Source organism: Gavialis gangeticus, unplaced genomic scaffold (assembly GCF_001723915.1).
Source record: "Gavialis gangeticus isolate Ggan-Ray unplaced genomic scaffold, GavGan_comp1, whole genome shotgun sequence".
Lineage (NCBI taxonomy): Eukaryota > Metazoa > Chordata > Crocodylia > Gavialidae > Gavialis > Gavialis gangeticus.
The window spans coordinates 5,105,993-5,118,814 of record NW_017729002.1 but is presented as its reverse complement, the minus strand read 5'-3'; the positions used below and the strand labels follow the sequence as shown (position 1 = coordinate 5,118,814).

The 12,822-nt window shown below is 43.8% G+C and overlaps 1 protein-coding gene across 2 annotated transcripts in view; it reads left to right on the top strand.

The window, feature by feature from the left end:
* Nucleotides 1-8,952: 8,952 nt before the first annotated feature.
* Nucleotides 8,953-12,822, top strand: part of CIITA (class II major histocompatibility complex transactivator) — a 60,038-nt gene continuing 56,168 nt past the window's right edge. For both annotated transcript variants that reach the window (XM_019507462.1, XM_019507461.1), the window contains exon 1: nt 8,953-9,288. In XM_019507462.1, coding sequence (XP_019363007.1) covers nt 8,988-9,288 — 301 coding nt within the window. In that variant the 5' untranslated portion in view covers nt 8,953-8,987. The remainder of the gene's footprint in view (nt 9,289-12,822) is intronic.

The window sequence follows — 12,822 nt, the reverse complement described above, 5'->3', positions numbered from 1 at the left end:
AGACCTTCGTTTTGCCGATCACCCACTAGGTAATGCTAAACACAGCGCAAGCAGTTAAGGTACACTGAAAGGTTTTGCTGTGACCTGTCTGTGAAAGCGTAGCTGGACTTCTGAGAGAAGGAAGCAGGGAGAAGAGCAGAGGCTCTCAAACCATGGTCCGTGGACCACCACTGCCCCGCAAGCTCCAGTCAGGTGGCCCACAGCAAGGTTGTGGGACAATTGAGACTATCTGTACTTGTAAGGCAAGACTACTGATATTAAAATACGAGTTGTGTCCTTTCATTTGTAGAGCAAAAAAAAGATTATTAAGTGGTCTTCTGACACCCTCAGCAATGTTCAAGTGGTCCACAAGAAACAAGGTTTGAAAACCACTGGTCTAGAGAGCTTTACAGTTTAGACTTAGGAAATCCAAAAGTGTATCACCAGCAACAGACTCATTTGGTTATTAAACACTTTCCCCCTGAATTGCCTATTTACTGATATGTTGTAATACTCTCTTTCCTCACAAAGAGTTTTAAATTGAGGCTTCCTCAACAATAAACCATAGCAAAACTGCCCAGCAATAGTTTGTGTGTTCCACATGCCTCCGAATGATGTCCCCTGACATCTTTATTGTTGAAATCAGCTGGCAATCACAATGGTTGAGACAAAGTTGCAGGCAGCAATGTCTGACAGCCACTTTGGGAAGCAGCCTCATAATGTTTATGGGAGAGGCACTGATAAAGCCGTAACTACAACTCAGTACTGCAAAGTCCTTCTCTAATATCCATTGAGATTGATGGGATATTTTTGTCTCATGGGCTTCAGTGAACAATTGATCAGGCCATAAATGATAATGACTAATGATCTTTTTTAAGTCTAAGTTACCAGAGATCTTCATGCTTTGTAGATTTTGCTTGTACTATATTTTCTCTCAAGGTCCAAAAGAAATTGAGAAACAAATGGCTCTGCCTTAGACATAGAGTAAATCTTTTAAAAAATCTACAGAGTTAAATAAAAGGAATCTAATGAGCAGTGAGTGACAAAGCCCTTAAGGGTAACTTAGTTCTCTTTTTCACACACACTGTTTTTTGCTGTGACACGATTGTCTTATATATGGGTAACTGAAAAGGAGAACTTGTGTTTTTGAATTCTGTATTTTTAGAGGAAGTGCCAATTCTAAGTAAATATGACATGGTCTAAAGCAAGGGTGGGCAATTATTTGGGGCAGGGGAGTTTTAGTGAGTTGCTGAGGGCCAGGCCAACACCGTCCCAGCCCACAATAGTTCATCAAAACTCCCCAAGTGGTAGATCAGTAGACTGGTCCAGGGATGGGCAGAATCTCCAGGGAAACTGGCCTGGGACCCACATGGGCAGGGCATGCTCAGCCAGGCAGATGGTTTGGGGCCACCAGTATCCAGGAGTGGGGCCAAGGCTGGGGCTAGGATCAGGGGGCAGTGACAGAGCAGGGCCAGGGCCAGGGCAGAACCACAATCTGCTCCGCACACAATGGATCGTGACCAGCCTGACCCAGAACAGGGGCAGAGCATGTGCTGTGACCCAGCCCCTGCTGCTCCTGCCCCAGCACAAGTGCACATGGGCAGCCCCAGTACAGCATGGCAAGGCCTGACAGCGCAGGGTGGCCTAATCTGGTCACAATTTGTTGTGTGGCCTGTGCCTGAGCTGGGCAGGCTGAGGGACCCACTGCAGGCTGGATAAAATCCTTTGACAGGCCAGATCTGGCCCTCAGGCTATATTTTGCCCACCCATGGTCTAAAGTGTTACTGTAATTTCAAGACAACCTGTGAAATGTTAATGATCTTAGTAGGTACAAGCATTCCTTGCATCCTTTCTTAGAAGAGAAATGTTGGAAGCAGAATGGTATCTTCTCCGTATGACTATAGTCCCTACTGCTACAGTATTTGAACACATCTATGGATTTTATTCTTGGCATCATGGTTAGGTTCTCAGATTTAGGCAGAACAGAGGAGGCAATGATATCTTTGCTGTCCCAAATCAGTGTGTCTAAAAGAAAAACAAAACAAAAAAATTTCTTTTAGTGCTGGATTTTCCTGTCACTCTTTGGCATCACTCTTACACATTAACAAAACAGCAGAGTGACTGAGTATGGTGTGACCACTCTTCACCTGTGTATCTGTAGCTATAGATACAGTCTCCAAGTGGCAATGTCTGTGCATGGAAAATAAAAGTCTGCTGCTTTCCCTTCCCTTCTCTTACCCTGTATAGCACTGTCTGAGTATTTTTGCGTAGCCTTTTTGAGAAAGACTGGAAATACTATGAAGAAATAATTCCTACCTCCCACCCATGCCTATACATTTTCATAACAAATGGATCAGACCAAATTTGCGCATGCACCCTGCAAATCTCACAGCTAAATTCAATGTTCAGTTTACTCTCAAGCATGACAAAGTAGAAAGGTTGCCACTTTATTCCACAGGCCTGTTCCCTGATTGTATTCAGTCTCATCTCCATACTTGATTAACAAAAGAAGGGTAACATTTTACCCTCCAAAACACTGCAGAAATAATGTTGCTATGGGGAAACTACAGTTTTGTACTACTCCTGCATCAACAGGACTGCAAAACCTCAAAGGGAGGGCCAGTTCTGTTCTTTCACTTAGAAAACTGCATTTAAAGCAGTAGGGTTGTAAAGATATAAGAGAGCAGAACATGCAATTCACTTTTAGGAATACTTCAGGCCAGTGGTGCCCAACCTTTTCATCCTACAGGCTGGATGAGCAGTGCCAGGTTGTCTGCATGCTGGATCTGGTCTGGGGGTCTGATCCAGCATGCAGTGCCAGCCCAGTCAAGGGCTCATCTGGATGTGCGAGGCCAGGGTGCAATTCATGCACGTGAGTCCAAAAGCCAATCTCCCAGTGCAGAGCCAGCCCAGGAGGGACTGATCCAGCTGCAGGGGACTTGGAAGTAGAGGAGCAGTGACAGTGTTAATTGCCACTGCTCTTCTGCTAGACCCATCGGGAGCACCACAGGCTGGATGGCATGGCTCTCCAGACCAGATCTTCCCTGTTGGCTGGGTGTTGAGCACCCCTATTTTAGGCCAACGTGAAAGATCTCTTAGAAATAAAATATCCAGCTTGACTCTTGGAGCCTGCAGGTTTACAAGAATAAGCTGTCTTGGAAACTGAGCAGTTTTAGTCAGGTATCCCTGAGATGGCATTAATAGCTCATCCAGTGTATTTTTTTTTCTTTTCTTGTGTCCAGGGACTGAAATGTGTTTCACATGCTTCTTCAGCCTGTCTTCAGATAAAACCTTCACTTCCAGTGTAACCACTTTCTTTCTTGATCCTTTCAGAACTATAGGTTGAATAATTATGGCACAGAAGTTTCACAGAATTGTATAGACCAGTGGTAGTCAATCTCTGGCCTTCGGGGCATACCCAGCCATGAGTCTGTATCATCTAACCTGCAGGTCTCCACCCAAGTTGGGAAATTTAGCTGAGAGGAAGCAGTTGCAGTGTTAAGTGCTGTTCCCCTGCTGCCAAGTTTCCAGACCCATGAAGATTCCTATGGACAGGAAGACATGGCCCTGCATGCTGGATCATGCTGGTGCATGGTGAAGGTGGTGCGCAGAACCAAGCCAGAGTATGTAGCCAATTGTGGCTGTGGGGCTAGTCTAAGTTATCCAGTACACACAATCAAAGGCAGCATGCAGGGCAGGGTGACCCTGTGTGCCAGCCCCATGCTGGATCAGGTGCCATGCTAGACCAACCCCATGCTACCCATTAATCCCATTGTACAGACCAAGCACGCTCAACCCCCCCAACCCATGGGACAGATCCAGTTCCCAGAGTCATGTCATCCAGATCATGGTGTTTGGTACAGGTGTTCAGGTACACCCCCACCTCATGGGCTATGCGTGGCTCCTACCACCCCTGTACCATGCCCCAAGCCTCGCTGATGGACTGGACATTCATCTGGCTTTCCTCCCCACTCTCTGGGGGCTTCTCAGCAGTGCGGCCTGTCTCTCTGGGGCTGGGGTCCCCACTCTGATGTGGTTCCCCTATGGGGCCTCCTCCATCCCCTTATAGCCTCACCCGAACCTCCGGTATAACAACACAACAAAACACAAGCCTCTGTGCTATAACTTAAATTCAGGCCTCACAGCTAAAACATCCTCTGAGCCACACCACAAGCGCTCCCTCTCTCACCCGTATCACCAGCTGCACCCACATACAGCACTCAGGGCAGAGCTCCTTCTCCGTTGGTCACAGGCAGGGTCCCCCTGCCTGGCCTCAGCCTGGGAGTTATATAGGAGCCAGGCCCTGCCCCTTCTGGTCAGCTGACACCCACCGGTTGCCCTAGCAACCAGCAGCTGGGCACCTTACTTACTATCCCACAAGTAGCAGGCACCTCAGTGCCCTGCTACACTCGCCAGTGCTTTGAGACTAACTAGTAGTAGTAGCAGCAGTAAAAAACAGAAAACCAGTTGGAGATCTTATGCAAATTCTATGCAATTTTGGAAAAGAAAATTTAATCCAGTTAAGTGCACACTTTCTTCGGCTGCTAAGTTGAATACCTGTACTGCAACATGTTTCCTAGAACCACATAAATAGCTTAATCCTGCAAGGTAGTGAGACTAATTTCTTTATACTTTGAACATATACCTTGCGTAGACTTTGGACTCACTTCCAGTAAGTCATAAGTACTTTGAATGAAAAACAAATATTTACTGTTTAGCCTAGGTCCTTTAAACCTTACTGGAAATGCAAAGGCATCTCTTTGATTCCTTTATCAGGGTGTAATCAGAATACCTTTCTAAATATCCTAAATTAGCACTCTGGGTGTTCATGTGCTGACTATTGTGAACTTCAGATATGATTACTAAGAGAACTACTCATTGTTCTATCATTTAGAGAGATCCACAAAAAAGATTTAGATGCCTAAAATGGGACTTAGACAGGAGTTAAGATGTCTCAGTCCAAAATTTGGATCCTCAGAGTCCTATCAAACATTTGACAAAATTGTAGTATTGTTGTAGCTGTGTTGTTCCTTGGAATAGACAAGGATGTTCTAGTACCGTTGTACTGTACAAAGCATTGGTAAGACCCCATTTAAAATATTATGCACAGCTTTGGTTACCAGCATTCAAAAAAGATTAACTTAAACTGGAACAAGTTCAAGGAAAAGCCACTAATATGGTTAAGAGAGTGGAGAATGTTTCTTATGGAAGATTAAAGGAGCTTTGCATGTTATTGCAGCAATGAGGGAAGATACGACTTCTTTTTACAAGTACAAAAATGGAGTGAATCCTAGGGAAAGTAAAAAGGTTTTTAGGTCAAAATGCAATACCAGATAAAGGTCAAATGTTTACAAAGTGTTACAGATTAAGTTTAGATTGGAAATTAGAAGATTTCTAACTACTGGTGTATGTGATGTTGGAATCATGTGTTTTGAGTCCCCAGATTAAGTGATAAAGGTAGCTCTTGTAGTGTGGAAGGGGTTTGATAATCTCATGTCTCAGAGATTTTTCTAGTTGCCGCTTGGGGCCAGGAAGGAATGTTTTAACTCAGTGAATACTACTGGCTGCCATGCGGGTTCCTGGGGGAGGGGGACTTGACTCAGGTGTGCTGATGCTCCTGTCAGAATTAGAAAATCCTGAGGCTCCTGCTAGAAGGTCTTCCTCTTCTGCTCAAAATCATACCAGTCACCAAATCCAGGATCAGGCAAGATTGACACAGACTGTGGGTGGTGGGGAAGGGTTGCCTGCCTCTAGTGCAGGACATGGTCCATTTCCTAGGATCTTCTCAACTATTTTTTGTTTCAGTGGCAGAGCATTGCCAGTACCCTATGGGATTTTATAGGGCAGTTGTGTTCCAAGTGTTGTTCCTTGTAGTTGTAGGTGAGAGTTCAAAGGAATGATTTTGGGGGCTCCTTCAGTTCAGGAATGCCTGTTAATGCAGGGGCTGGACTGGATGGCCCAGAAGGCCTTTTCCAGTCCTACATTTCTTTGTTCCTATGTGAGAAACAAGGTATTTCTTGGCAATATCTTTTATTGTACCAAATCTTTACTGGGTAAAATGCCCTTTTTCAGGCCTGGAAGAGAAACTGATGCATCCAATACACAGGGGTCTACGTAAATCATGAGGGCACTTGCCAGTTTTTGCAGATTGATCACAGTGGAAAGATTTAGCAGATTCCATGGTCATTTCATGGTGGCCCCCCTTGGTGCTGATTGGTGGAGAGGCCCCAGGTGAGGGGGCAGGAAGGATGAGGGGGAAGTGACCATCTTGATGTCTGGCTGCACTTCATGTGGCCCCATTCCTTGGCACTGATTGGTGGAAAAGCCCCAGGATAGGGATGGGATGAGGGGAAAGCTGCCATCTTGATTGCTGGCTGTACTTTGTGTGGCCCAACCCCTCAGCACTTATTGGCGGAGAGGCCCCAGCAGGCTGGAGCAGTCATCTTGTCTGCTGCCCTTTATGCCACCCCACCAGCCACCGCTTTTTGCTCCTGGCAACAAGGACCTCTGACTCTGGCTGGGGAGCCAGCATTTTATTTTTATTAAGTTTGTTGCTGTTGTTGATTTCACAAATTTTGCTGCTAATTCCAGATTTTACAGTTTCCGCAAAATCCTTGAAACTGTGATTTAAGTAAGTCCCTACCAGTACATTCTAAATACCAGGTGCAATGAGTATTTTTGTTTAACACATTATGTCAGTGGTTGGCAACCTTTTCAGGTTGTGGGCCAGAATGACCCAGCTCAAGTCAAAGGCAGGTGGGTGAATGGGTGCTAGGACTTGTCCCCTGCTGCCACTGTTGATTCTTTCTGTAGCAGCATGGGGAGAGCTTCTGCAGCCACCACTTCTCACCATAGTAGCATGGGGAGACTAACCACCACCAAAGCCCCATGTCACAGGTTGTCAAGGCGCAGGTTGCCAACCTCTACAATATGTAATAAAAGTGATCATTTCAAAAGGTAAGAAGGTAGTAAACCTGTGGAGCCAAGAGAAGTTATGAGAAACAGTTACTAGTTACTACAAGAGGCACAAACAGAAGTGATGCTTTTTGCCAAATCTGGCCCCTGAAAGCACTCTACAGCTGTGACCAAACACAAGTGCATGGCTGCAGAGCACTTTAAAAGGGCCTGATCCCACAAAAATCTGAACCTTCATTGAATAAGAGTTTGGAGATGATGCTCCAGAACCAAGGATCTTCAGCAACTTGTGTCTCAGCTGCTACCCAGCTCTGGCGCTGTTTTCAGAAAGGAGGTGGGGAAAGGGAAGGAAAGGAATTTGGTCTGGGTTTTTTTCAGCCAGAGCTGGAGGGTGAGGCAGGTGTATTAGAGACCCCTGAGGTGGGGGGACTTCAACACACCAATCTCACCTTCTAGTGCTGGCTGGGGAACCCCCAGAATGAGCTCCCTCTGCTCCCTTTCCCCTCTCCTATTCTGAAAACAGCACTAGGGCAGGGAGGGGCATTGCTGGGGGAGAATAGCTGCAGGGTCCCAGGTGCTCTAAACAGCAGCTGAATTCCCCAACCCCTGGAGCCCAATGGCAAACTTCTGTCCAGTATGGGGGATCATTGTAACTCATAGTGCTTCCTACAAAGCGCCATGAGTTACAATGAGGAGCTGCTCTTCTGTCTCTGCCTTCTAAGATGGCTATTGTGACTTGTTTGGGAGGTATGAGTTTGAAACACTTTGATGTTTTCTAGTAATCAGTTACCTGGACAGATAACTACCACATGTAGAGGGCGAGAGTTAAAATATTTAGAGGTCTTTATGCTGCTAGTATAGCAACTCTAGTAGGTTGCCTCTCACACACTTTCATGGAGCTTTGATCTTATTTTCTGAAATCAAAGCTATCAAGGCTAAGAGCATGCTTTTTTCTTCTTACACAGACAGTGGTTACAGTATATTAGAGGACTTCCATTAAGACAAAGGTAAGACTTTTGGCTTTGTTTAGATCCATAGTTCTCAACCTTTTTAGACTCAGGGCACCCCTTCATAACTTCAAAATTCAGTGGCACCGCATTTTAAAAAAACTAATATAAATATATTATGAGCATTATAATAATATTACTAATTAGCATGTTATTAATTGACTAGATAGTTATAATTATCTTAAGTTTGCCTTACTGCCACTGCCTCTATGACCAGGTAGAACTGTGCTGTGCACCTGCTCCAGAGCCTGACTGGGAAATGGCTGCGGCAGGAGCACACACACTTGCCATAACCCTTCCTGGTCTGACCCTACATGGTGTCTCCCAGAAACAGAGGTGTGTGGGGCAGGTGAAACTAAAAATGTGTTAGATCTGAACTGAGAGGTACAGCTCTTTCCTGGCTGCAGAAGAGAGCTATTCCCGGTTTGGTTGCAACATACCTCCTGAAAATGGAGGGCCTCTCATAGCTATCTCTCCCAGAGCTCCAAAGCACTCCTTTTGAAGTGGACCATCTATGGGCACAATGTAAATCTATTGCCAGGTAGATAATGAACTGGAGTACTCAATTGCGAGCTGGCCAAAAGATCCTTCTTTCATTGTTGTGAGAGTCCTATATGCATCGCTTCCTAGTTGCTGACTGTAACATGACATTTAAAACCATCTGGAAATGCTGTTAGAGCAACTTTCAGGCTCAAAATATCCAAGGAAGGGTATTCTGTACCCAAAAGCTAATATAACATCTCTCCAAACTACATAGTTGTTCCAAAAAAGATTCTTCCAATCAATTCCTATTTCTTACATATTACCTGAACCATCACAGCTGCAACAACCCTACAGCAGTCTTGGAAACATTGAGGAAACTGTCACAGTGATTTGATGTACATGCATTAAGAAGTTTTGTTTTTGGAAACTTCACTCATAACTTTAATCAAATGAGGAAACACCTCTTCAAACAACAAACCAAAGTATACTGTTAACATAGTTTTCACTTCATCTTTTTAATGCTGACTGCATTTGGTTTTTTTTTCCTTTAAAAACAGTCTGGATTTCAGCTCACATCCCTCTCAAACAATTTCAGCTGCAGGTATGAATCTTTTCAAAGAGATCCTGCCTAGAGTAAGGAAAATCCTTTCCAGTGCTACACTTTCAGATGCTCATGCTTTGCTCAGCCTCATGCTGAAGGAAGATGTTATATCCAAGGAATATTACCAGACTTTACTCCATGAAAAAGACAGAGAAGACCTAGCTAGGAAGATCTCTCTCACCTTTGTGGAAAAATGGGATTTGTGTTTGAACACCTTGGTTCCTCTGTGTTATTTAAAAGTGTACAATAATAAGCACCAAAGTATCACAGATGGTGACTCATCTCTAAACAGGGTCCTAGCTGGTAAGTCTGCTTTTTATTTTCTATTTGTAAAAATATACTTTAAAGATTTTTCCCTTTTTAAATATTCACTTTGTTTTATAGTGTTTGATGTGGTACAATGACAGACATGCAGAGGTTTCTTTAAACCAACTGCATCACCGGGAGCTACCTAGACATCAGTTTCAGAACTGAGACACATTAAAACACTTCTTATTTGCACACCTTTGTAGGAGCAAAGACAAAATGTGAGGTAGGCAGAGAAGGACATTATGGTAAGGGTAACTCTTTTCATGATGCATAGGTCACCATTGGTTTCAAGAGCATAAACCATTGGTTTGAAGAGCATCTCATTGTGGTGGCCCATAATGACTTAGTGGCAGTGTTAGTTTCATCTCCTGTGAGCTTGTAAGGGGTCTCCCCTACATTCATGACAGGGACAAACCCAACAGCTTCCTTTAGAGAGAAAGCACTGCAAATTTAAGAAGAGGGGAAAAAGGGTGCCTCTCTATTTGTGGAACCCAGGAGTTTCAGGGAGTCAGTGACTAGTAGCAGGAGGCAAAAACAGAGATCCAGTGGTTCTGGCAAGGTAAATGGATTAGATTTTTCAAGTCTGACCTACCACAGGAATGACATGGTAAAAGATGAAGAATGAGAGTTGCTCCCAACCTGTTGTCTTTTACTATAATAAGGCTTGGGAACCCTGGTTAATAACATGTTAATAAGCGTATCCAGATTTTTCTAAGACACATGCTTTCCAGACATATTCAAGTGAACTGGTCCCCTCTCAAGGCATGGCTTTGGACATTTTTACTGAGGACTGGGCAAGTGTGGGTAGAAATACCAGCTGAGAACAAATAACTAAGAAGGCTGGAGTAAAAAGAGCCAATGAGGCAAAATTCTTACCTTACAGATTGCCTGTGAGAGAGAAAATACTAAGATTTCAATAGGAAATGTTTGTGTCTAATATACATGCAGTCAGACTGAATAACAATTAGAGAACCTACAACAAATAAAAGAAAAGGAAAATCTAAACTCGGCTATGATGGGGACATGTATATTCTGGTTTCCTTTCTTTAACCCTTTTAAAAATAATTTCACATCTATTTAATTCTAAAGTGGTAGCACCTAAAATTCTCATTCAAGGATCCAGGCCCATCACATCTGGCTCTGTTTCTACTCTAGGGAGCTTGCATCTGTTTGAGATGCAAAAGGTGGGAGAAATGGAAAAGTGAGGAGATGCAAGTAACAAAATGAGCATCTTTTTGTACAGTAAGTACTAGTCTTTGTCATCTGCCTAGCCATTGTCTGTATTAGAATCACCATCTCTGGAATTCTTAAGTGCAAATTAGGCAAAGACTTGGCTGGGATGGCTAAGACAGGGATGCTCCTGGTTGAGCAGGGCATTGAACTAGATGACCTCCTGAAGTCTCTTCCAGCCCCATTTATCTATGATTCTGTAATCTGCTCCTCCCCTATTTTTATTAAGCAGCAGAATGGTAGAATCTACTTCATCCAAAAAATTTCCATTCTTTCACAGAGTGGGCATCCGGTTCAGCTGAAGCCAACAGAATGCACGGAATAGGTGCATGAACTATAGGAGGTGATTAAGTAAGAGAAACTAAATAGAACTAAGGGAAGACTTTAAAAAAGATATGATTTAGAAGTATTTCAGAGATACAGTTTTGGGTTTGCCATAGAGTAAAAGGAAAAATCAAGAAAGATAAGATTATTATATATGTAAGTTAGGAAATTAAAAAGATTAGGATAATTTAACATTAGCCAGATGACTGACACTCTTTTTACATTATTCTATAAGGAATTTCTATATATTTCATAATACCAATAAGACAGGACAGTTATTGAAACAAAGACAGATAAATTAGATAGAGAATAATACGTAATTATAGTTTAAATTATTCTCCAGAACTTGCTGACCAGTTAGTGAAGGCAAACAACTAAGTAACATTAGGGGGAAAATACTTAATTTTTAGGCACATAAAATAGATATTTTAGGCATCAAGCTGAAGTTTGCTCCTGGGCCATGGCAACTGATATTGCTGTTAACATGCAAACTTCCCAAGCTATCTTGAAGCTGCAGCTCACAGGAAGCCTGAGTCAAAACTATCCTACCAGTTAAAACTATCCTACCAGCTGTTTCTAGTTTCGGATAAGGATGCTGTTGATGTTGTGTGCCTGAAAGTGGCAGCTCTTCAACTGAGCAGAGGGAAATTGTCAGATATCAAGAATACTGCAGTTTCATTGCCTGGAGGAAATGGTGAAGGCCAGGCCAAGAGCCAGAGATCCAGGGCTGCCCCTTGTCTCCCTGCTTTTAATATTTTTCTTAAATCATGCCCACTAATGTATGTGTAGCCGACCTGAGGTGGGAGTCTAAATGCATTGCACTTACCATCATTAGCAGGTTTTCAAGTCAGATGATACAGGGACATACAATCCACTTGAAAATTACATTTCTTACTGAGAGACAAGGTTCTTTAAGTAGATGTGACATCTTTTATTAGACTGACTAAATAGTTGGAAAAACTGTTCTTTGCAAGCTTGTGGGCATGAACACCCTTCTTCAGGCATAGGGAAAGTCTGTTGCTTTTTGTGTGCTTTCCTGGTTAGAATAGAAGCCAAAAGCCAAGGCTGCAATGGAACTCCAACTGGCTATTAGTATCAAGGATAATAAAAAAGTCCTTTTTTAGATATGTGGGGAGCCAGAGGAAAAGCAAGGGCAACATTGGACCCCTGCTAAACCAGTTAGGACAACTGATGACCAATGCCCAGGAAAAAGCCAACCTACTAAATGGGTATTTTGCATTGGTCTTTCACCAGTCCCGTGGGAAGTCCCTACCCATTATGGGACAAGGAGGACCAGGTGAGGGAGATTCCTTGCCCTCCATCAATGCTGACCTCATGAAGGAACACCTTGAGAGGCTGGACGCCTTCAAGTCAGCCAGCCCTGATAGTCTATACCCCAGGATACTCAAGGAGCTGGCTAGCATCATAGTTCAGCCCCTGGCATGGATCTTTGAAAACTCCTGGCGCTCTGGTGAAGTGCCCGAAGATTGGAAGAAGGCCAGTATGGTGCCTATCTTCAAGAGAGGGAGGAAAATGGATCCGGCAAACTACAGGCCCATCAGCCTGACCTCTGTCTTGGGGAAGGTTTTAGAAAAGATTATCAAAGAGGCCATTCTTAACAGATTGGCCGATGGCAACATCCTGAGGGATACCCAGCACGGGTTTGTTGTGGGTAGGTCTTGCTTGACCAATCTTATTTCCTTTTATGACCAGGTGACCTATCACCTGGACAAGGGAGAAGAGATTGATGTCGTATGTCTTGACTTTAAAAAAACCTTTGATCTGGTATCCCATGATCACCTCTTGGAAAAACTGGCTAACTATGGCCTTGGGTCCACCACGATCCGCTGGCTGGGGAATTGGCTCTGTGGTCAGACCGAGAGGATGGTGGTTGATGGAAGTCAATTGTTGTGGTGCGCTGTGACCAGTGGGGTCCCTCAAGGCTCTGTCCTTGGACCTATTTTGTTCAACATC